Here is a 24,595-nt window from a genome sequence, read left to right as displayed (position 1 = left end):
GCAGCCCTGCCCGCCTGCGCTGCCGCTGCCGAGCGCGCCCGGAGCCGCCATGAGCCGCGCCAAATTCATCGGTGAGGGGATGATGGGGAGGGCGGAGGGGCCATGAGCCGCGCCAAGTTCATCGGTGAGGGGATGATGGGGAGGGCGGAGGGGCCATGAGCCGCGCCAAGTTCATCGGTGAGGGGGCGCGGGGAGGGCGGAGGGGCCATGGGGAGTGCAGGGGTTTCTGTCCCCGGGTCTTCGACCCGAGCCCCCCGCTCCTCGCTCGATGCTGGACCGAGGCGGCCGCCGCTACCCCACTGCGTGAGGGGCCGCGAGCAGCGGACGGGGCTTCGGGCTGTGCTGTGGCAGTGGCAGGGCTTGTCGCAGCCCTTTACCTAGTGCTTGTCGCCTCCTGCTCCAGCCCCTTACCCGAGGTTTGTCCCAGTCCCTTAGGCTTGTTACAGTCTCTTAGGTTTGTCCCATCCCCTCTGCCAGGGCTTGTCACTTCCCACCCCAGTCCCTGCTTGTCGCCTCCTGCGGACCCTCCCGGTGTCCCGAGGTTCGGCGGCCTCGGAGCCCCTGGAAGCGTTTGGGAATGTTTGTGCTGTGTCCGGGCCCTGGGGCTGCTGCTCTCCGTTACCGCCAGCTCCGGGGGCTCGGCCGCCCTTCGCTCCCTGTCGCGCCTTGGTGCATTAGTCGTGGTTGTTTCTGATTGCATGCAACTGGCTTAGGTGTAAATATAAGTATTTTTAGGAAATTCGGCGGAAAGCGTGTAAATAACTTCAAAAGGCCCTACGTGTTGTGGAGCAGCTTAGTATTTCCTTGGGAAATTTCCCTTTCCGCTAGAATCCCCGCCGGCAGCTGCAGAGGTGGCAGTTCTGGAGCCGGGGTTCGGGCCGAGGCGGCTGGGTTGGGCTGGGCCGGGCTGGGCGGCTCCAGCCGGTGCCTGCATTGCAGGTGCCCTGTAAGCGTCCCGTCAGTGCCCCGTCAGTGTCCCGTCAGTGCCCCGTCAGTGCCCCGTCAGTGCCCTCTCAGTGCCCCATCAGTGTCCCGTCAATGCCCCGTCAGTGCCCCGTCAGTGCCCCGTCAGAGTCCCGTCAGTGCCCCGTCAATGCCCCGTCAGTGTCCCGTCAGTGCCCCGTCAGTGCCCCGTCAGTGTCCCGTCAATGCCCCGTCAGTGCCCTGTCAGTGTCCCGTCAATGCCCCGTCAGTGCCCCGTCAGTGTCCCGTCAGTGCCCCGTCAGTGTCCCGTCAGTGCCCCGTTAGTGCCCCGTCAGTGCCCTGTCAATGCCCCGTCAGTGTCCCGTCAGTGCCCCGTCAGTGTCCCGTCAGTGTCCCGTCAGTGCCCCGTTAGTGCCCCGTCAGTGCCCTGTCAATGCCCCGTCAGTGTCCCGTCAGTGCCCCGTTAGTGCCCCGTCAGTGCCCTGTCAATGCCCCGTTAGTGCCCCGTCAGTGCCCTGTCAGTGCCCCGTCAGTGCTGCCCGGCCGCTGGGATGGGCAGGGACGGCACTAGGAGGGAGAACAGGCAGCCCTTAGGAGGCATTCTGCTGCTGCTGTTCTTGCCCGTGGAAGGCTGTATGGGAGATGCTGCATTTTCCCTTCTTTAATGCTTGTTTGCATAAATCTGTGTTTTTGTGTTAGAAGCAGATTTGTTTGCAATAAAAAGCATATGTGTGTTCACTTTGATGGTTATGAGGGTGTGTATAATACACTCACAGAAATTCTAAGGTTGCACAGAGAGAAAAGTTTAATTTTTCTGTCACTTCTAGTGTAGAGTAAGTTTTCAAGTTATGCAAGTAAGCTTATGCTTAAACATTTTATGACTTACCAATGTGCTGGTTCAGGGTTTAGATAGGGTTTCTGTTGTCTTCCCTAGCTTATTAATACTCAGAGTAAAATACAGAACAGCTGTAACTTCTAATTTCTATCTTTGGCTTTCCATAGATATTGGTATTAACCTGACAGATCCTATGTTCAGAGGAATCTACAGGGGAACACAGAAACATCAAGGTAAATATTTATTTATATTTGCTGGAAGACAGAATCCTTTTTGCTGAATTAGAAGCCTCTTGCATGTCAGAACATGATGTTATGGTTTCTTTCTTCTCCTCCTTATGTACTTGGGCTTAAAAAAGAAAGCCTGACTAAATAAGTTGGATACCCTAACCAAAATGCATTGTCTTAATTGCTTTTTACATGCAGGTAACTGCTTCTGGAGCAAAATGGAGAATTGCTAATCTACTTAGGATTGCATTGATAAACTGATCTGAGAGTTATGAACAGTGGTCTGTCAAAGTATTGCATTGCTGAATCACAGTTACTGATTATGATGTGGGACTTTTTGCTCTTGTGACCTTTAGATATGGATGTAAAAGCAGAGAGCCTCCTAAAATATGTGGAGAAACTTCCACTGACTTCTTGGATTTAAATTGGATATCCAGTTATTACACTTTGTTATTGTCTTATAAAGATTAAGTATGGTTTAAAGATTTAATTACAAAACTTTTGACTACATGAAAATTGAAACAGTTGAACTATGTTGTAAAACCTCAAGTTCAGTTTATGACATTTTTATGAACTTTTGCAGATGACCTTCTGGATGTAATAGAGAGAGCAGTCAAAGTTGGCATTAAAAAGGTAATTTCTTATAATGAAATGGTGTTAAAATTTTAAGCTGCTTTCTAATATTTGATTTTTTAGTGCTCTCTCACTAAAACAATGTTTGTGGGACCCAAATGGAAAATGCAGTAACTTCCTTCAGTAGCATAAAACAAAAGCGTTCTGTGCAGAGCATGGTCTTTCTGTTTGCACAGATCATTATTGAAGCTGATTGTTGGAGTTCAGTGATATTGTAGGGGATGTGGATGTAGAAGTTATTTTGTACAGTTTCAACAGAAAGATATTCTCCTCTGACCTGCTGCCATGAAGTGGTAAATAATTTTCCATGTTGCATTATAGGCAACCATTCCTTTTTTTTTTTCTTATATTCTGTGTGGCTCTTAGAGAGTAAATGCTATGAGGAGCAGCTGTGGGAGCTGGGAGTTGTTTAACCTGGAGAAAAGAGGCTCAGAGGAGACCTCATCACTTACAACTCCTGCAAGGAGGCTGTAGCCAGGTGGAGGTCAGTCTCTTCCCAGAGAAGAGGAAATGACCTCAGGCCCTGTTCAGGTTGGACATCAAGGAAGAATTTCTTCCTGGAAGGGGTGGTCAGGCACTGGAACAGGCTGCTCAGGGAAGTGCTGGTCATCTTCCCATGGAAGTGTTCAAGAAATGACTGCATGTGGCACTCAGTGCTCTGGTTTAGTTGACAAGGTGGCAGTGATCAGTCAGAGGTGGAACTCAGTCATCTTGGAGGTCTTTTCCAACCTTAATGATTCTGTGATTCTTAATCAGCAATTACTGCTGAAGATCAAACTCCTCTGATTGAGGTTTCCAGCTACTTCTATATGTAAAAGAAATTGGAAACTGCAGAAGAGCTGGGAGTGCCCACAGACTCTTACAGTTGAGACATCTGCATGTTTGCTGGTAAATACTGGCTTACATGTATTAAAACAACACCATTATGAGAGAATTTTAACTCAGAACGTGAACTTGGTATTTCCAGCAGTGCATCACATCCCATAGTTTAGCCTGTCTCTCTTTCTCTCAAAACTGAATAAATTTTTGACAAAAGTATGAATTACCATAGAATACAGTGCATACTGTCACAAACTGTTCTACTGCACTACTGAGGCTGCCAGATTAGAAATAAAGAAGTGAACACCCCTATAGCAGAGGAACAGGCATCTTGGGAGTTTGTTGAAAAACTCTCATCTGAAATGAGTGGGAAATGCTCTGGGAAACAAAAGAAGAAAACTAGTGATGGAGAACTTCTCTCACTGCAGCAAATACAGGATGAGATCACATTTATATGTGCTGTATAACTGCTATTTAATTTTTATACCACTCTCTGAAAATAATTTTTTGAAATTTTTGAAGTTTTTTGAAATTTTATCATCAAAAATAGCTTAGCTGCATAACTTTCTCAGGATGCCCAGTGGATTGAGAAATGTTATTCAGGAGTTCCTGCCCTTAGCTGTTCTCAGTCTTGCTACTGGCCTGTACAGTGTCAGAAGCCTTTTCAATCACAGATTGTTCCTGCTTGCCTAGAACCTTAATCTGCTGATTGGAAAGTATTTTATTTTTCTGTATAGCTGCTGCTTTATGGTAATTTTTTGTGAAGTTTTGCTCTGTGTCATGTATGCACTGAGCCATTTTCAGTTTAACATTTCTGATGAAATGGTGATGTCTTTGGGATGTGTCTGTCTGTCATGAGTGCCCTGGGAGTGTGGGAATGTCTGAGCTGGTGCTGGCAGAGCCTGCTGGATAGCACCTGCAGGGGAAAGAGTTGTCCAAAACCTCTGTAGACATGGCTGTTACAACCTAGGGTGAAATATTCTGCAAGTGCTGGTTCAAAAAGTACACTGTAGGCAACAATTCTCATGTGATAATGTTAAGGTAAAAATAAAAGATCAGAGATGGAAATTCTTAAATTTATAATCCCAGCTCTGATACAGACTCAATTTTTGGTTTAACTGTTTACTCATGTCTTGTTTTGGGTATTTGGGAGTCTATACTTTGCCCAGCTGTAGGACAAGGAGAATATTTCTAAGTATCAATTCTTGATAAATACAGTCTTCAGTCATTGTGTGAGGAAGCTAATATTGCTGCAAATTGAAGTATTTTATTCCTTTAGTGATTTAAATGTTTAACATACAAGATACTTTAATAAGAGGAAAAAATATTTTGCAGCCTACTGTATTTACTGGCTCCTGAGGACCATTGAGGTTTATTGCTGATTTATGAAATCTTGTTTTATGTATGTTAGTAATTGTATTCTGATGTTCTCTGTTGAGATCTTTCCTTGTATCTGTGTGTTTTCTAAAACATTCTGTTTGATGTTCAAAGAACATCCACACTGACAGTATTTCTCTTGTTTCAAGTTTTTGATTACAGGTGGGAGTCTAGAAGATAGTAAAGATGCATTGCAGCTGGCACAGACAAATGGTATTTTCACTTTAAATTTACATTGTCAGTCAAAAATATAACCTTCTCTGCTCTCAGAATGGAGTTCAAGAGGACCTGCCCCAGAGGTGTTTACAGACTCAGATTCAAATGAGAAATTACATTTGCAGTGGGATGAATGCATTGTGTATGAGTTTGTGTGCTGCTCTTTAGATCCCTGCTGCTGGAAGGAATCACTCTTTTTCCTGCATGTTCTATTTCTAAATAAAAACAGAAATTATAGAAAATTTCTGGAATAAAAATATGGATACAAGTTTATGTTCTAGAAATAAGATCAAGTGCTTACATGTTGTGAAATATATGGAGTTTGTTGGCTTTTTGTTTGTTTTTTACTCACCAGTCTGTTGTGACCAGCTTGATGAAGAGAGGTATCTTTCTTTTGATCATTCCTCTGGCTTTTCCTTTCTTTCTGTGAAAGGAGAATGGCTCTTCTTTTCTCTTTAGGCAGATTTCATTCCACTAATTACTTAAATATGTATTTGAACTAAAACACATGATAAAGTACTGTTACTAACAGAAAGATAAAATAATTTTGGTTTGAATGAACTCAAGGAGATAATTTGGTCCAAGCCAGTCCACATCCCCACTTCCCATCAGGAAGGCAGGACTGGCTTGAACATTAGGGCCTGTTGCACAGGGCCTTACCTGTTTTTTCCCTCCCCCAGTGCTTTTACACTTAGCAGAAATGATGGTTTTGGCATGGTAATCCAGATCAGACACTTGGGTTAATCAGGAGATGTGAGCTTTGAAATTCTCTAGCAGCTTGTGCAGGGGACATAAGGGAAATGCTCTCTGCAGTTCTTACAGCTGGGATAACCTGATGTATTTTGAACAAGATGTATTTCTAAATGATCTCAAGAGGTCTCATCCAGCCTCACCAATTGCCTGATTTATTGGGGGCTGCTCCACCAGAACAGTTGAGCTCTAAGCTGCAGTTTTGGAGTACAGTAAATAATGTGTACTAAAAGAAGACATGTGCACATGCCCCCACTGGAGACACTGTCTGACATTTTTAAGGCAGAAAATTCCTGTCCAATGAAATTATCAGTAAGATAAATATGGTCAAAGGGAGTTTTCTTTTAAAATTGTGACCAATAAAGAAACCTCCAGAGGCAGATGTTGTCTGCACCTTAAATTTATTTTCTTTTTTTTTTTTTTCCTTAAAACCTCCTAATACACTCTTGCTTCAGACATGTTTTTCAGTACTGTTGGCTGTCATCCTACTCGCTGTGGAGAATTTGAGCAGAGTAGCCCTGAACAGTACCTATCTGAATTAAAAAAGCTGATTGAAAACAATAGGACAAAGGTAGTAGCAGTTGGAGAATGTGGCTTAGGTAAGTGTTCTCTTACTACTTCAGTATTTATTTTTTCTAGACTTATACTGAAAGAAATCTTAAAATACTAAATGGGGTTCTTGTTCTTTCTGTTTGTAGATTTCGATAGATTAGAATTTTGCCCAAAGGACATCCAACTCAAGTAAGAAACTTTTGATGACTGTGAATTGACTTGTAGCAATTTACAGTAGTGTTTTCTGTCTTGTGTTCTGTCACATAATATACTGTCACATCTAGCCCTAAAATTTGCAGGGTTGGGCCCAGAGTGTTTTTGGCAGAAATGGGAATTTAATGAACTATGCCTACATTTAAGTAGTGCATTGTGCTAAATTTTGCTACCTGCCTGGCCTTGACTTATGTCAATGTGTCTTTTTCTGTAAAACTGACCAGAAATTGTGGATTTCTGGGGGTGAGAGATGTTAGTTCTTGCTAATAGTTAGGAGCTCTAAGGGAATTATGGGAAGAAAAACCCCATAAATGTAGTGTGTGAAAGAATTGGGTTGTTGAGTGAAAGGCATGAGGAAGGGAGCAGAACTATCAAAAGCAGTGGTAAAAGTAGTGGATAAAAAAGAGCTTTTAGTAAGGAAGGTGTTAGCTGGGAGCAGATAATGGGGAGCTGATGGTAAAGGTAATCTCAGGAGGTAGAGAAGTAACACATGCAGCATAGATGCTGAATGAAAAGAAGCTACCACAGCCCCTACAGTCAGCCTGCATTCTCCTGTTGAGAATTCTCTCTGCAGAGGGAACTGATTGAAAGATACAAGTGATAAATTCACACAATTTAATTAATTAATCACATTAATGAATGTGATTAATGAATTAAATTTGCATGTTACTGTTTTGAGTAAATTAGTCACTGGGGGGCAGTGGTTGGTTGTGTTTTTTCTCATTGCTGCATATTAGCAGTAGGAGGATTGTTCATAATGCTACTGACCTACAGTGAAATACTCAGCAAAAGGGACAGGATTTTTTTGTCCTGGTAGAATTCAGTGTACATGAAGTTCAGCAAACCACACCTTAGAGTATAATCTTTTTTTTCTGTGGCAAACTAAAATACTGATGGAGTATCAGATTTTAAGATCTGTAACTGCCTTGATTTTAGAGAGAGAAAATATATCTATGTCTCATTTCCTTGTCCAGTGGACTGCAGCTGAAGAGCAGCTAATTGAGTGCACTGAAATTGAATTGTAAAGAAAGAGATGACAGGCTGAGCAGTGAACCAAACAGGAAGGCAGAGTGTGAAATACATGGGGACACTTCACTGGTTTGCAGCTGCTCAGGAGCTCAGGTGCAGCAGTCACAGGAGGGCTGGCATGCAGCTGCACACTTCCCACACAGAGGAGTTGTAGGTTTGTTTCCCAACAAAAAACAGAGCATGACCTCTGTTTCATTTAGTACTTAATCAACATTTTTCTGGCTAGTTATGCTGTGTTTTCTTTTGGATAATTTTCACCTGTACATTATTTTTGATGCTTTTTTTCAGTTTAAAAGTTAATAAGAATCTAATAAAGTTGAAATTTTTTTTGCTGTAGTGTTCCTAAGAACTTTTTATTTCAGAAATCTTCCCATTCTCAGAACTTTTCCAACAGAAAGCAGTGATTTGAATGGTAGTAAGATGAAGGTACTGCCTTCATATTAAAGTGAAAGCTGTGTTATAAATGCCCTGGTAAGCATATAGAAGTTTCACATCTGCTGTACTACTGGGAGGGGTCTGTATAATCACACTATCACATGCACCATTAATCAGATTAATTCAGAAGTGTTTTCTGCAGATCTGCCTCAGCAAGGTCAGTTTGCTTTAGCTCCTTTAGTGTCTTGATCCTGTAGCATTTGAACGTGATGGTCAAAACGAAGCTTGCTCAAAGGAACAGGTTGTTCCTTAAGCACTGGAACTCAGCAGGGTTAGTTTCCTACTGAGTTATTTTACTATCATTCCAGTCACTGTATGTCTGGTTTCTTTATGCTTTTCCAGGAGTTGGGGTTTTAATTTTTTTTTTAATTATTATTTTTGTCACTTCAATAACTGCCCCATCCACCTCCCCTTTCAACATGACTTGGGCTTTGTTGTTGCTAGGAATGGAAGAAGCCTGAGTTACATTTCCATTTGCAGGGACACTAAACTCTGTACTTTCAAGGGCTCTTCAAAATTAGATGGAAATTGGCCAGTAGGTTACTTTAGGGAGCTTACTTGCAGTTCTGTCCCTAAAACCTCTTAGCCATATCAAACAAGTATTCTGTTAAAAGAAAACTGACACCAAAAATCAAGCAATTGTAGCTATTTAACCACAAGAGCAATCATGAATTGCAATTCATTTATATTTAGTCAAACAAGCTAAACTAAGCACGATATCTAGACAAAGAAGATTCAAAGTAGATGTAATGCATTCTCATGAATTTTCATGTCAGTTTTCAAGGTTACAGCTGATTTGTTTAACCTGTGTTATCTCAGAGATTTGCAGTGATTAACAGGGAAGGTAACTTTGATCTGAGAAATATCAACTTGTAATATACAGAAAATAGTGACAATGACATTAAATTAAATGACCAGTTGCATATTTGTTTAGGGTCGGTTTTTTTGGTTGGTTTTTTTAGGAAAATGTAAATCAAACTAATGGTTTGCTACACTTTCCCCTGATTGATAAGTGACTGATACTCAGCAGTGTGTGATCACTGGAGGTTCCCTTTGAAATGGCTGTGATAACTGGTGGTGGGAATTTCCCAGTGCCCTGGACTGTTTTAACAGCAACACCTCAATAAATCCAGTACGTGCCTGGAGCCCCAGCCTGCTGGGATGGGCAGTGTTGTTCTCCTGCTTCACCCAAGTAGCATCATCTTTCTAATGGCATGAGGACACCGAGTCACCCATGCACTGCAGGCCTTCTGCCATGCTCTGGTTCCTCTGCTGTGTTCCTGAGCCTGGGTGGTTTCCCTGCCTGGGTGGAGCAGGGCAGCAGGGATGTGGGATGGTAATTGCAGAGTTCCTGCTAATGACAAGCACAGGTTAGTTCAGTGCTGAGCAGTTTCCTCTGGCAATTGCACTGGGGAACCTGGCTGCCTCCTTACCTTCCTTCTGCCCACATTCCAGTGTGTCCACACGGTGGGGCCTCCCTGTTACCCCCCCATCAAGAGCAGCTCTGAGGAGTACAAAGTTGGAGAGGAATAAAAAGGAGTGAAAAGGAAAGGATGCAGGAACACAGAGGAAGGGAGGGAAAACAGGTAAAGACAATAGGCAGAAGCATGGTGTCTAACCTGATATTTGTTCCACCCCAAGAGAGTGGATTGTTACTCACAGGTCAGCAGCTCTGATGCAGTTTGGCCACCGGAGGCTGGAGAAGCCTGCACAGTGCCCCCCCTGCTCACCCTCATTGTGTTTATGAGTGCTTCTTGAAATAGGGGCCTCTGTCATCCTCACTCTCCCATTCCTGACATTTCAGAACTTTGTGGAAAGAACAGTCAGTTCTTCTTCCATGAAAAATAAATAAATAAATAAATAAAATTAACTCCAGACTCACATTACACAAGTGTATGTGCTCAGCATGTATACATACATACATTCTGCAGTACTGAGGCTCTTGGCCACTTACCTGTCTTCAAGCATAGATCACAGCTGTGGCAATACACATGGGAAAGAGGTTCCTTTAAATCCTTGCACAAATAAGGACTGTTGCACGGCAAATCCATTAATTCTGTCTTTAGTGCTGGAGGACAGAAGCTTGGGTAACAAATCTTTTACTGTCATTATTTGTTCTTGCACTGAGTTTAAAGGTGAATTTTATTTTACAGGTATTTTGAAAAACAATTTGACTTGTCAGAACAGATGCAGCTGCCCATGTTTCTGCACTGTAGAAACTCACATGCTGAATTTTTAGGTGGGTTTTGTTTGAGAATTTCATATTTAGAGCAAATTCTGAATATAAAAATCTTCTATATTCATCTGTTATAAAGCTGTTTTATATTTTTATTTCATTTCCTAGACACAATGAGAAGAAACAGAGATAGAATTGTAGGAGGGGTGGTAAGTATGGACTTCAGTGCATTTTTTCATGCATGTGTGTGAATATTGTTGCTTAATATGCAATTTCTTGTTTGTCATGGAATCTGTGTAGGCTTCCTGTTACATCATTTAAGTTGTTATTATTTAGTAAATTTTCCAGTCTCTTTTGCCATTTTTATTTTCATTGCTTATTCTACAGGATTTTTGCAAGGTAAAAAGATAGGCTGAGAAAAAGCTCTGCAGCTGATGTGAACAGTTTTCCTTGGCCTGCCAGCAGGACAGTCTGAGCACCTCATAATTGACATTGGCCTTTTCCCAACTCCTCAGTGTCTGTAACTGCAGTGCATTCAGACCACAAATCATTTAGATGCATGTTCCCAGTGGAAGCCATAACCTCAGACATTTGCTTCTGACGTTGGACATAATTTTCAAATTAGATCCAGATGGAACTTTTGATTACTTTATGTCTTTAGATATTCACATCACGTTTTTAAATTCAGAAGTCTAACAGGAAAGGCTTTGGGTGGAATGGGAAGTCCAGCAATGCTTTTTCAGGTTTCCATTATGACTGAATTTTTCAAAAGTTCAAAATAAATGCTCATGATTCTGGCATGAGACCACACCTCCTACAAGAATATTGCAGTCCCCAGGTTTGTCCTTTGTTCCCACAAAACCCTTCTCCACACTCAGTGCTTTGCATGTGTAATGTCGTGTGTAATTCTGTGAAGGCTCTCCTTCCTTCCTCCCTTTCCTTTTGCCTGCACAGCCAGGAAAGAGGGGAGAAATGAGCAGGCATCTTCTGCAACTGCCTGTCCCTGTCACACACAGGGGAGCAGAGCAGACAGGGTCTCTGCTCCACTCAGGCTCAGAAGATGCAGTTCCCAGCTGCATTACACTGTGTAACTTGTCACCCTCTACTTTCCTCTCTGGAATGACCAAGGGACTGTCTTGCTAGTTCCATTGGACCGACTGACACCTGTGGAGAACAGAATGCTCCTCTTGTGGTGGCCCTGGCAGTGCCCTGAAGGGAATACTGAGGAAAGAATCTAAAAATTCAGCATGCACAGGATTACTTCCTGAGTATGATCTCCCAGTTACAGGGAATTCCAGGGCCAAAAGAGTATCACTGGGTAGGCCTTTATACACATATTTATCACTGTTTAAGTGTAGTAACCACTTCTAGTGCAGCATTCAGGTGACTTCAGCCTGAATTTTGCTCAAATTCAGAATCAACTGAGCCATGTCCCATCTTGATGTTTGTAATGATGTGTAATGCATACTGTTGAAGGTATTTGATGCTAAGAAAAGGTAATACATACTTTTGAATGACTGGAGTTTTAATAAAAGCACATAAGTATCTTTATATGTCTGTGTATCTATATTTATATGTTCTAGGTACATTCTTTTGATGGCACAAAGGAACAAGCAGCAGCTCTAATAGATTTGGATCTTTATATTGGAATAAATGGCTGGTAAGTATTGGCTGTAATAAATGGCTGTATTTCTTTACAAGAAATACAACTGCTTTAAAATGGCAGCTGTAGTGAACTCATTGCTTTCTTTTAAACAGTGAGGTCAAGTTTTCAAAGCTCACTAGACCCTTAATCATCTGACAGATTTAGAATTGCTCACATTAGTCTGTTAACCATCAAAGCTCTTGCTGTGCAGCTCAGTGAGCTAATCCATGTCCACTCTACTACCCTCAGGACAGTCCTTGCTTGCAATTAAATAAGGTTGTTGAACATGGAAAGATTCCTTCTGAGGAGCATTTAAAAAACAGCCTGACTTTAAGGTGCCTGTCAAATGCTGGAGTAATGCAAATGTAACCCGAGTGCCTCATCCCCTGGTTATGCAGTCTGGATTCTCAGCAGTCCCCTGGCCAAATGCCAGCCAGCACCACTCTGTAAGGTACAGAGGCTGGCACCAGGCAAGCAAGGGCAGCCAAAGCGGTTCTGCAGCACAGTTTTAATTTACAGGCAGTATTGTTAAAAAAGGAAGCACATTTTTTTTTAATTAACAAAATTATTTAGGAAGCTGTCTTTGCTACAAAACACTTTAATAGGCACAGTAATTACTTTAATATGCTTTTTATGGATTTTTTTAACCAAACTCTAAATTTTCTAGTTCACTGAAAACAGAAGCCAACTTGGAAACACTGAAATCCATTCCTAGTGAACGATTAATGATAGAGACTGGTAAGATTTTGTATTTTGGTCAGTTTGTGACAATGGGCAATGAGATATACTGGTGTAGCAATCATAAAGCAGAATCAAGACCTAAGGAATTCAGAACACTGGCTGCTTTCTTTACTTGAGAAAGCAGTTTACAGAACTACTCCTTTCCAGCCTTCTGCTGGAAGGAATAAGCTGCTGTGTCAGTTCCTGACATTGCAGGGGAAGATGAAAAGGACAAATTGACAACTTGGATTTTTGTACCAGCTTAAGTTTATTTTAAAATGTAGCTTGCTGGAGATGTGCCAAGCACAGGGCAATGGCTGTGAGTTAGCCACTGGCAGCAGTAATGGCATTTGGAAAGAACTGCTCTTTAAGTGGAATAGGTGGAAGAATGCTTGAATTCCCCTCTTAGCCCACTGAGCAGTCATTTTAAGGGACTGACTAAGGATGTCGTGTTCTTTTTTCATGTTCAGATATCAATAATTGACAGTACAAATACAGTATTTATTTTAATTTCTGACTCTTGAGAAAGGAAAATTGCAAACTGCTAAATCCTTAAATGTATTTGCACGTGAAGTACAGACCTGTTATACAGGAAGTTTCTGTGGAATGCATGCAATGTATCTGGCTGTCTTTATCATGTCAGAGGAAATCAGTGTTATGTATTATTATTGCTGATCTTTTCAAGTGTAAAATCCTGAAGATAGTTGTATAAAAATCCAGGATGTTAAATTGCTCTTACATTTCCTTTTGAGCTGGAGGTTGTTGCTGGAAGGAGACTGCAGGAGCTTTTGTCTGTAGAAGTAGTCAATCAAACTATCTCATGCTGTTCTGAAACAATTGCACTCCTAATTCTTTTATTCAAATTCAACTAGATGCACCTTGGTGTGGAGTGAAAAATACTCATGCTGGATCAAAATACATTAAAACTACATTTCCTACAAAAAAGAAATGGGAAAAAGGGCACTGCTTGAAGGACAGAAATGAACCCTGCCATATAATGTAAGTGTACCACCGCACTCTTATTTTAAATACTTCAACTCTGACGTGAAAAAGATAGAAAAATCCCAGTTCACTAGTAACGTAGTAAATAGAAATTAATTCTAAATATACTGAAACTTGTGCAAGGTTTTGTTTTATAAGCTGTGGAAAAAATTAAAATCCTAATTTTCCTACTTCGGCTATTCTGAATGTATAATGCTCCCTGAAAGTGAAACCAGTACATTATTATTTTTTCACTTGATGCACTGTAGAAGAGGTTAAACCCTCTGAAGTAAGCTGACTTGAATATTCATTGCACTTGGTTTTTGTTCAGGTAATTTTAAAAACTGATCCAGCCCTGGGGATCAGGGGACAGTCCCACAGGTGGGACAGTGCTGAAGCACCAGCAGTGCCTGTGACACTGCTGCTGTCACAGGCCTGTGACACGAACTGCCACAGCAGGCATTTTGTCAGGGATGTTTCTTCCTTCTGCTGCTGTGCTTCAAACAATCCTGTGCAATTTAGATGTGAATGACAGCACCCAAGATACAGAGTAGTGAAAGAAAACTCCAGGGGCTTATGAACAGAATTGGTAAGCACAGACACAGTTTTCTGCCTCCTTTCCACACAGTTCCTCACAGAAGTGTGAAAAACAGAAAAATGTGTAATTGTTTTAGTGAAATGTTTAGCTATCTGCATTAAATATTATTAATGGATGAAATACTGAATTTTCAGAATTCCCTGTCTAGATTTTGAAATACTGCTCAGGATAATACTAAAGATCCAGGTATGCAGTTAAGGTGTCTAAACAAGAATTTATTTGAGAAGTGAAGGGAAATCTGATGCTTTTTGAGACATGAAGGAACTTGGAAAACCACTGATGTAAAAGCACAGTTTAAGCTTACATGGTGACATCTCCTAGCGTTCAGGTATAATCAATGCAATTAGGTCAATTGTAATACTTGTTAATTTTTTTTTTTAATTTTAAAAGTGAAGAAGACACATTAGCACAGAAAGATTTCTTCAGTATTTTAAGACTTTCTAGGGTCAGTCCATGACTTTGGAGTTTTGGAAGAGATCATAGAAAACACTCTTCTGATCACAAGTGAAGGGCCTCCACTGTTACTCTTTCAACCAGCCCATGTGAACAACACCCCCCACATATTTGTCTGCTGCCTTAGTTGTAGTTTACAGAAATGTTTCAGAAGCCCCGAAATTCAAAATGCACAATCTGTTCTGCATAGATGCAGAGTGCACAAATGCACTCAAGATCATTACACCAATGCTGTGCTTTGGCTTTTGCCTTGTTTTATGAACAAAATACTGTTTGGCTCAACCTTTGAAATTATTATCCCAATAATGTTCATTATAAGCAATTGAATTTAAAGAACCTTTTAAGCCTTAAGAAAAATTAGGAATGGTAATTGATAATTGGTATTTTGTGACTTCTCAAGTAGCAAAATCTGGTGTGAGGGAATGTTACTCAGTCCACAAAGTGTCTTGCATGTTTCAGGTATATATACAGTTTAATACAGCTCAGTTGGCAGGAGGAAATTACCATTTGTCTGATTTTGTTAGAGCTTTTTGGACACCTTTCAGTTTTGATAGTGATATTTCTGCTTCATATGTATATATTTAGAACTACTTCCCTTGGAAGCTATTTTTTAAAAAGTTTAGCCACAAGAGACTTCTCTTTTCTCCTTCAGCAGTTTCACATACACAGTGTTACAGTAACTTACAGCCTTCTACTACATCCAAGTGAGGAGAGAGAAGTAAACCCTAAGTCTTCTTGGCTGAAATTCTTTGGTACTTGTTACTTATTTCTGTGTAGGCCTCATCTCACTCTATCTCACTGCTAATTCTGCATCTAGGAAAATATTTGCAATAATATAATTATTAAGAGCAACTTCTCCTATGCTGTCTTTCAAAAAAAGTTTAGCTAGTGCCTCAGCTTAGAGGCAGAATCCAAAGCCCACCAAACCTTACTACAAAGTTTAAGCTTCTTACTTTTCAATGTAGAGTTTAAAGTTTTTTTGCTGCTACTGGAAAAACTCAAAGTATGACACATCTCTGGAAGGGTACAGAATATTACTTTTTTTTTTTTAAGAATGACTGATACAAAATCAAGAAAGCAATTGCAGAGAAACAGTTGTAGCTTGGTTTTAATCATGTTCATCCCGTTTCTTTTGCCTCCTCTTCCTGGCTTGTATCAAGGCCCTGAGCCTTTTGAAATTGCTCAGAAATATTTAGTGCTAATACCTGGCCACATTAATCACAATTAAGCTAAAGAATAGGGAAGTAGCAGTAAGTTACTTTGGCAGCACTGTGCTCTGATAAAGATTTGTCTGGAATTTAAGATTTCCCTTAGACCAGTCTATTCATAGTGCAGCTTTAGCCTTGACAGGCTAGTGAATTTTTGTTTGAAAAATCAAGATCATTGATAAAGACACCCACAAAATGACACTTCCTTCAAAACAGAAAGCTGTTTAATTACCTCCAAACAAGAGTCAAAAGACCAAAGATGAGTCTGTACCAGTAAGCAAACCAGTGTTCAGTGTAAAGAAAATGGCAGTTAGTAACTTAAGAGTGAAGCTATTTGCATATCTGAGCACCCTGTCCTATTGCTCTTAATGTAGGTTTTTATTCCAGCTTAATCTCAGTGAGTTGTACATACACATGCAGCAATCTGAAGTACATTCTGAAGTACTGGGTTTCAGTCTTCTAATATAAATCTTTCTTTTTTAGTCAAATACTGGAAATAATGGCGGCAGTAAGAGAAGATGACCCACTTGAGTTGGCCAATACTCTATATAACAACACCATTAAAGTCTTCTTTCCAAATATGTAAAGTTGTTTTTCTTACATTTATTCAGCATAACTTCTGTAAAGATACTGCAAAAATTTAAAAATCATCATTCCTGCAAGTTCTAATCAATGGAAGCCAATGTGTAGTGGGTTTGGGGTTTTTTATGGTACAAGATTAAAGCTGCTTTGGAAAAGGTGGTCTGCATTTGTGCAGTTTCTCAGCCCTCTCCCTTTTTGTCAAGATTCGGGATTGACTTCAAGGCCAGGCCATGCCTGTAACTCCAGCTAGCAGTGGAGGCACAGGATGAGCACCAGGCTGCTGCATTCACATGTGAAGCACTTCAAGCCCCTGCTGGCAGTTCAGGAGGGTCGGACACGTCCATGGCATGCGCTTTGCTGCTGCACCAGAAAGCTGAGCAGTGTCGCCTTTTGTTCCACATACGCAAATGCTATAGCGTTAAGTCTACCAACCTAATGTTTGTTTTTTTTTTAAAACACGACTCACTAGTTTTTTGCAATAAAGCTCTGCTAATACTGAATTTTTAAGTAAAGCTGCTTTGGCTCAGGCTTTCATTTTCTGAGTTGACCGGCTGAACAGTCTATTTTCACCAGTATTTTTCATTTGCATCCAGAAGACATTGATTGGGGATTACTGGTATACGGTCTTTGGCACAGCCTTATCACCACATCAATTAAAGAGTGTTTTGTCCAACCATCTTAAAAACGTGAAAACATTTTATTCCATGTACAATAATGTACATAATTTTAAGGTGGTCATGAAAGAGACCAGCAAAAATTAGAGGTATATTTACAGTAGCACACACCACAGTAAACAACCACCATTCACAGACTCAACATTGAGATACTGCTGTTGTGCTTAAGTACAATAACTACAAAGTGATACTTTTATTCTGTTGGAGTCAATCTTGAACAAATAGCTCACGGCTTAGTAAAGAACATCCTAATCACCAAGAGTGTTAGAGTCAACATTAAGAGTCTCATTCAAGTGCTGTGCCCCACAGTCGCCATCTTCCTCATCACTATCAGAACTGTCATTATCTTCATTTAATTCATTTTCAGCATCAGCAGCTTCTTCTGCAACCCGTACAGGATTTTCATTTGGTGCTACAAACCCGTTGTTGTTAGAGATATTGGCATTTTCTTTGTCCTCAATATACACTTTCTGATGGCACATCGGACACGTGTCCTGAATGTACAGCCACTTCCGAAGACAAAGTGCGTGGAAATAATGGTTGCATGGAGTAATGCGCGCAGAGGTGGTGAACTCGTGGTAGCAGATTGCACAGACGTCATCAATTTCCTGTAACCGAGCTCCTTTCACCTCTGGAAGCGAGTTGATTTTCTTCACAGCAGTGCGGCGGTTTATAAAAGTCTTCCAGCCATTCTTGGCTTGCAGGTAGATGTTGAAGTACGCGTGCAGACACATCATGCAAGCACGAATCTTGCTTCCCGATTCAAAAACCATCGTGTAAGCTCCATTTCCAAACATGATTACTCCAAATATAAACTCAATAATATTGCCAGTTGAGCGAACATAATAGACATAATCATCAAGTTTTTCCCATAGCACATTATAGTAGCCATCAATCATAAACAATATATAAACAGTGATAGAAACTATTACTTTTAGGCAAAGCTCTACACAGAAAGCTGTGACTGCAAAAAGCCAAGTATTTAGTGCATAGTGGTGCCAGAGGATGTAACTGAGCAGAACTGGAAGAATGAAAAGGCAGGCGGAGACAAACAGTACAGGAAAGTGTCTGCGGAACGATGACACGTGGGAGGCACTGAGAGACATCAGCACGGGGTCTGTCATTCCATGGATAAAATGCAGGACTGCGGTCAACAAAAGGCACATGTTTCGACTCAGGCGAACTAATCGTTCCTCTGGTTTCAGCCCACTTAAACCAGTCTGCAGAGCCAAAATGAAAAACAAGACGGGGGCTACAAACCCAAGCCTTTTGTCGTCCTCATCAGTTGACCCAATGAAGGCCAGGATACCGAGTCCCAAATAATGCGCTATCGAGGAAATGACGGCACTCATGCCCAACACAGTTAAAGTAGAGTCACACCCACTTATGATCAGGCTGCAGATCAGTTCCCAACAGTTATCCCACGATATCAAGAAGAATTTTTCTTCTGTGTTGTTTTCAGCCATCTTTACTACATAAGTTAATACCACAGCTTGTGCTGTAAGTCTTGTTAGCCAAAAGACACGGAGTACAGCTGGAAACCGAATCCTTTTCCATGTGTCTTCCATCAAGAGCTGTAATCCATAAATACGATACATGTGCCTCACCAGCAGATAAACGTATCGTACCGAATAATAGAACCACTTAATTTTTGTAGCTAAAATGGCTGTGGTATTTAGTGTCAGAACTAGGCCTGAAATAAAAACAAGTACTTGCCGGACATTTAAAGGTAATTCAACAACCAAGCCAATTACAGGAATCAGTATATCCAAGATAATGAGTTGAGAGTATATGGATTGCATGTTTAGCAAGGTAACATATCCAATTCCAAAGGTAAGCTGAAGGATGGAAAGTGCCATCCATAGCGAAGGTCCTTTATGTGGGAAAATCTGAATTCCGAACGCAGCTGTGTTGTAGGCACTGTAGAAGTTTATGTGCAAAGCAGCATAGTAATTCACCAAAACTGAAGTTGCAGCCAGCAGAAACGCTGAGGTGATCATGTAGAACTTGAAAAGTGCTCGCTGTTGTAAGACCAGAACAACGCTGGATACAAAGACACCTAAAACCAGATTGAAATAATTTAGTTCTCAGAAAAAGTTCAACAACAGATTTTAACCTATTAGCTCTGGAGCTACATTTACTTAATGTATCACTTCTCCATTAATCACTTGTAACTTTGCATTACCAGTGGTGCCCTTTTCAGAGAACAAGCAAGAGGGCGAGTTAATCTCTGCATTTAACATCTGTGCACCTCGGTTGTGATGCAAAGCCACTGCAAGCCCTAAATCACAATTACTATGAAGTTTGTTGCAGTTTTAGAGTAGAATAGTGACAACTCCCAGACTTTCAGCCTTAGTCCTGAAATCCAAGGGTAGACAAGTTCTAGAAATAAACCAAAGAAACTCCAACAGATGAAGCATCACCTTTATAAAGAAAACTCATAAAAAAATAACTGAGTAAGATTTACTAAGTCCCCTAATTCACTTGAGCAAGGCACTCAACTACAGCTGTCCACGATGGAGTACTAAAGATAAGTAACCAAAACACTTTAGTTAAACTCTTTAATGGGAAAATAGTGAAAAAATGCTGTACTTTGCTGTGGAGAAGGCACTTCTATTTCCCTTCAGTTTGCTTGTATTTCTGGTGAGTGGTGACAAAGGTCACATGAGGAACACTTTCCACAGTACACAGCTTCTGTGCACAGAATCCAAAACTGCACCAATTGCCTCTTTGTCAATGCCAGTGCAAACTTGTCTGTCTTGTTGTAAGTCAGATTTAGGCCTTGAAATTCCTGTTTGCTAACCTCTCCCTCATACTGACCATAACCACATCTTGACCATGCCTGGCAAGTCTGCACCTTCCTATGAGAAATCCTATCAGAGCTACTGCAGCATTGGGAGTTTGGGGTTACAGGTCCCTGCAGTAAACTTCTGCAGTGTAATTTATGAATTCCATCACTGTGCACCACATAGGTAAGAGCTCTGCCCTCAGAGGTGTTAAATTAAAAAGCACTTAGCACTAGATAAATTTCCTTAAACAGTTTCTTTTTCAGGAAACACACTGCCTTTGTTTTGGACTTCTCAATCAGCTTCCACCCTATGCAACTGCTTTCTCATTGAAACCAGTTTGGAGAGATTTCTATCTCTACAACTTATATTTGATTCTAAGTTGCTTTCAATCTCTGCACTAAAACCAATGAAATCAAGAGTAATCCTCTTTCTGCTGGAGGGCAGCGTCAGTCTTTTCTGACAGTTTAGGCTGTTCTAAATCCACCATAAACAAGTGATTAAAAAAAATTAAACCATAGCCTCTTGATCATGAAAATAAAACCTTTGAAATAGCATTTGATTAAAAAAAAAAAAAAAAAGAAAAAAAAACCACTCAAAAATACACAAAAAACCCCTCAAGCCTTCAGATCCTGGAGGACTGAGAAGAAGGGAGAGGATGAACATGAATCAGCTGCTAAAGGCAGGCTACAAAATAAAGTTATGAATTTCCCTGAAAAATATTCCTTGCCAGTAGCACTGGCTAATATAAACACATTCTCCTTAATCAATCATTAACCTGGTAACTGTGTGAAGTGGATTGAGGAAAAGCCTCTATCAGTTTTCAGACAGCCCCTTGCATCATAGCTCAGTTTTTCCAGGAAAAGCTGAATATTGCTTCCATGCAGCACTTTCTACACAATAAGCTTGACAGTTGCCTTGTCATTTTAGCCACCACAAACATCTTTAGGAAAGCCAGTACTGGTGACAAGTTTGTAGCCTTTGTCTTTTCTCAGGAGTCACAGAAAAGGCTCACATGCCTGTGCAAGGTCATTATTTATGTAATTGTGATCATTTGAGCCAAAGGAGATGCATTTTGCAGTAAGCAGGCTGCTCTGAAACACGCCTTACCAAAACCTATTTTTGTGCCTTGCAGTGGCAGTAACAGGCCTGTATTTAGATACTGCAGGTCATCCTGAAACACTGACGTTTCACATGCAAGACACATCTCTAAAAACAGTACAGCAGTGAGTCAATAGAGCTTGTCCTACTGGTTCCTCTGAACAGGCACTAACAAAAAGTACAGCATGTCTCTGTTAATACATACAGGGAAAAGTCAAGGCTCACGGAATGAGACTCAAAAGACCCTAAGAGGTAACAGATCTCAGAAGGGGCAGTGAGCACTCCTTTCCCCCATCTCCATTTATGTCACTTAGTCCATCTCAACATGAGGAGACTTTGCCCTGCCCTGTGCCCTTCAAAACAGTAGTCTTTTTCCATTTTCCCTCTGCTAGGAAATGCTGCAGTTCCTCCTTTGATAAGGTTTGTCTCTCTACTCATCTTTACTATTTCTACCTGTGCCACCTCATTGACAACTGTCCCAGTATGGCCTCCAAACACAGCACTCGCTGTGTTTGAACCAAACCACGCTGCACTTGCTTTTAAAAGAATTTCTTGTGTTACAAGGAATGTTTCTGTCTCATTTTCTTTAACTCCTGAAAATTGTTAGTATCTTCATAGCCACCCACCACTTAGGATTTGACTTTCAGTCATGTGCAGGGGACAATCACTTTTACACATCAGCACTTCATTCATGTGGAACTGCCAAACTATTTTTCCCTAGCTCCAGTCATTCTATTTACTTCCACATCTTTCTGCAGACTCAAGTATTTATAGAACCCTTCTCAAAACTCAGTGTCCTCACTGAGGAGGGACTGCTGTCTGAGGTGACAGTCACACACTCCTGGGGGTGGTGGCTCTGCTGAAATTGAGATACTTAAACCCAGTGCAAAGATACGAAAGGTAAACATTGCGCTGGGGACAAAGCAAGGTTAACCAAAAGCACAAAAGGAAACGTGCTCCAGCTGTGAAGTTGGTTCTGTGCCATGTATAACTCTATTTACTTGTGTAGAGTGATGGAAGAATCAGACCAAGGAATCCTGCTGTAAAACTTTGTAACACCCACACAGATCTGTATTAGCATTCCTGAAGAGCTGTACTCCCAGAATATTTCAGAACTGTTTAACATCACCTCCAAAAATCATCAATCTCTCCAGAGCTTCAATCTTTGTGTCTGGTGGACAGATTGCCCATTTATCCTGTGCTGTTGTGCTACAGGGAAAGTTTGGATCAGTACTTCAAAGTCTGCAAATGGTAAGTAAAAGGACATTTTCCCATTACTTAAATACAGAATGATCCAAAAGAACGAGATCACTTTCCTAATAGCAGCAAAAACCCAATCCTGTAATCCTTAAATTCAGATGAGAAAAAAACATGCAAAATCACTCTGTTGTCTGAACCATGTGGAAAGTGTTTAAGATCATCTTTAGGTGCCTATATTTTAATCTTCAGTTTTGGAACACCAAGATCCACAGACCCCTTTCCTAAATGTTCAAGATAAGTTTCTAGGCATAAAACACTCCCAAAGCTTCTTTGCAGAAGGCAAAAATTACCCTCTTCTTCACCCAACCCCTTCCAGAAGAGTGCTCAAATAAATGCAAACCTCAATCCCAGTACCACACACTTGAGGGACATCACTGAACAACATATCCACCTCTCCTTTACACAGGGTGGATTCATTTTGATGCTCTTCTTACAGTATCTGGATCATACGAGGAAGGGCTCCTAAAATTAAGTTGGTGGGGCACTGCAATGCAAATTTTTTAAAAAGGAATTATCACTCTTAGCAATTCCATAAGTGTTGAACAAAAGGTGAAGAAAATGGGAAGCAGGGGGCAAGAACCCCTGCTCCCCATCCCAGACACACCATACTCATGGCACAGCAGGCAAAGGAGGCAACTTAGGACCTCCTCAGCATCACTTCTCATGTGAGCATGGACTTCCCCTGACACCCTTAACCAAAGCAATAATAATAAACATAAAACATACAATAAATGTAAAAAGTCAAAATAAAACACCTGCTGTGTTTTGTTACCTCCTTCCTTTGCTCTCCTCTCTTGCTGCCTTACTATAGGCAATTGTTCACTTTTTCCCCCTCTGCTCCTTGACTTGTGTGATGCAGTCACAACTCACTTCTCACTGTGCACATTTCCTTTAACCCCCTCTTCTGTGCTTCCTGCCCCAAAAGCTGTACTGCCTATTTCCTTCCTGTTTTTCTTCTACAATAAACGTCAAAGAAAATCCTTCTCTCTCGGGCCTGCAAAAAAAACCCCAAATAAAACCGAAACAACAACTTGATTTGTGTTCTCCTTCCTGCCTCAGGGTCTCCAGCTCCAAACCGTGATCCGCAGCACAACATCACCTGTACAGCAGCTCACTGAACGGGACTGCCATTGAACCGAGGCTATGTAAGAACCCAAGTTATCGACATTGGAAACAGTATCACCTAGTTATACCACTGACTTTCATCCATCATGGGAAGAAAAGAAAAAAAGCTTGAAAATAACCATTGGCAAGTTTCAAAAGGCTTCTCTTTCCACTGTGAACCAAATTCCCGGCACTTCTGAACTGCTGTTGCTAAAATAAGGCTTTAACAGCGTATTTCAGGAAGACATCACGCTATCCAAAGGGTTTTTAAAAACCACATGAAAACCCTATACTCACTAAATCACATGTCTTGCGCCCTCAAAGCCCCCAGAGCGGGGGGGGGGGGGGGGGGGGGGGGTCACAGCCCCGAGCCCTCGCCGGCTCCGTGCGCCGCTACGGGGGCAGGAGGAGGCGGAAGGAGCCGGGGAGACAGACCGGGGGGGTGAACGGGGCCCGGAGCGGGCACGAGGGGCCGAGGTGATGATCCAGCCCGGGCGGCCGAGCAGGGGCTCGGCGGTGGCCGAGAGGAGCCGGTGGGGACGGGAATCGGGGCCGGGGGAAGGGGAGAGCCGGGCCGCAGCACTAACAGCAGCAGCCAGGCGCGGGTGAGGGGCGCGGAGCAGCGGCGGCCGCGCCGTGCCCGCGGTGCGAGCGGGGCCGCCGGGGCACGGTCCGTGTCTCTCGGGAGGGGAGGAAGGGAAGGCGTCTCACCCAGCAGCCGCAGCAGCGCGCCCAGCAGCGCGGCGCTCACGGAGCCGCCCGGCAGCGGGGCCGAGTTGAAGATGGCGTCGATGAGGAACAGGCTCGGCACCCGCAGCGCGACCTCCAGCCCGGCCCGCAGCCGCGGGCCCAGCCGCAGCTGGGGCAGCCGCGGAGGGCCCGGGGCCGCCATGCCCTGCGTGGGGGGGCAGGCGGGCCGCCTCTCTCCGCCGGTGGAGGAGCGGAGGGGGCGGGAGCGAAGGAAGGGAGGGCTGAAGGGAGGGAGGGAGGGAGGGCGGCCGGGAGCCGCTACCGCCCCGCGCCCGCCGCCCGGCGCGCCCGGCTCTCCCGCGCCGCCGCCTCCATGTTCCTGCGCGCGCCCGCGGCAGCGCCGCCCGCCGGCTCGGGGGCGGGGCCGCGCCGAGGGGGCGCATGCGCAGCCCCGCCCCCGGGACTGCCGGGGTCGGTTGGGTCGGGGTAGGGCGCGGAGCCGCCGGGGCCGGGCCATGACCCCGCAGCGTTCTGAGGGCCGTCCCCGGGCTTTCCTCAAACACCTCCAGGGACCGTGACCCCACCGCTTCCCGGGGCAGCCCATTCC

At 42.6% G+C, this 24,595-nt stretch overlaps 2 protein-coding genes across 5 annotated transcripts; one reads left to right on the top strand and one right to left on the bottom strand.

Annotated features, from left to right (window-relative positions):
* Nucleotides 1–15: 15 nt before the first annotated feature.
* Nucleotides 16–16,885, top strand: TATDN1 (TatD DNase domain containing 1). Of its 4 annotated transcripts, none has more exons than XM_063173861.1 (12): nt 16–71; nt 1,927–1,992; nt 2,570–2,619; nt 4,965–5,028; nt 6,237–6,380; nt 6,480–6,522; nt 10,164–10,249; nt 10,355–10,395; nt 11,770–11,846; nt 12,499–12,569; nt 13,424–13,550; nt 16,275–16,528. In XM_063173861.1, exons 1-12 carry the CDS (start codon nt 50–52, stop codon nt 16,375–16,377), a joined length of 894 nt encoding a protein of 297 aa, XP_063029931.1. In that variant the 5' UTR covers nt 16–49; the 3' UTR covers nt 16,378–16,528. The 4 variants fall into 4 exon arrangements, with proteins under 4 accessions (XP_063029931.1, XP_063029922.1, XP_063029940.1 ...); XM_063173852.1 differs by lacking the exon at nt 16–71 and adding an exon at nt 107–177 and having other exon boundaries at nt 16,275–16,885; XM_063173870.1 differs by lacking the exons at nt 16–71; nt 4,965–5,028 and adding an exon at nt 154–177 and having other exon boundaries at nt 16,275–16,885.
* A 166-nt stretch (nt 16,886–17,051) lies between these two features.
* On the bottom strand, nt 17,052–24,190 carry RNF139 (ring finger protein 139). Its single transcript, XM_063173840.1, has 2 exons — nt 24,010–24,190; nt 17,052–19,106 (listed from the first exon to the last, which is right to left on the bottom strand). The coding sequence occupies exons 1-2, from the start codon at nt 24,188–24,190 to the stop codon at nt 17,296–17,298; spliced, it is 1,992 nt and encodes a 663-aa protein (XP_063029910.1). The 3' UTR covers nt 17,052–17,295.
* Nucleotides 24,191–24,595: the final 405 nt, after the last annotated feature.

This window comes from Melospiza melodia, chromosome 1 (assembly GCF_035770615.1).
Source record: "Melospiza melodia melodia isolate bMelMel2 chromosome 1, bMelMel2.pri, whole genome shotgun sequence".
Lineage (NCBI taxonomy): Eukaryota > Metazoa > Chordata > Aves > Passeriformes > Passerellidae > Melospiza > Melospiza melodia.
Note: the sequence above shows the minus strand (reverse complement) of the source record. Positions and strands in the feature narration are given on the sequence as shown.

Bases quoted from the DNA above. Each gene is read 5' to 3' on its own strand.
- TATDN1 (XM_063173852.1), top strand. From the start codon at position 156: ATGAGCCGCGCCAAGTTCATCG. The intron at 6,381-6,479 runs GTAAGTGTTCTC...TTCTGTTTGTAG, and splicing joins AGTTGGAGAATGTGGCTTAG to ATTTCGATAGATTAGAATTT. The intron at 6,523-10,163 runs GTAAGAAACTTT...TTTATTTTACAG, and splicing joins CCAAAGGACATCCAACTCAA to GTATTTTGAAAAACAATTTG.
- RNF139 (XM_063173840.1), bottom strand. From the start codon at position 24,190: ATGGCGGCCCCGGGCCCTCCGCGGCTGCCCCAGCTGCGGCTGGGCCCG. The intron at 19,107-24,009 runs GTGAGACGCCTT...ATCTGGTTTTAG, and splicing joins CGCGCTGCTGCGGCTGCTGG to GTGTCTTTGTATCCAGCGTT.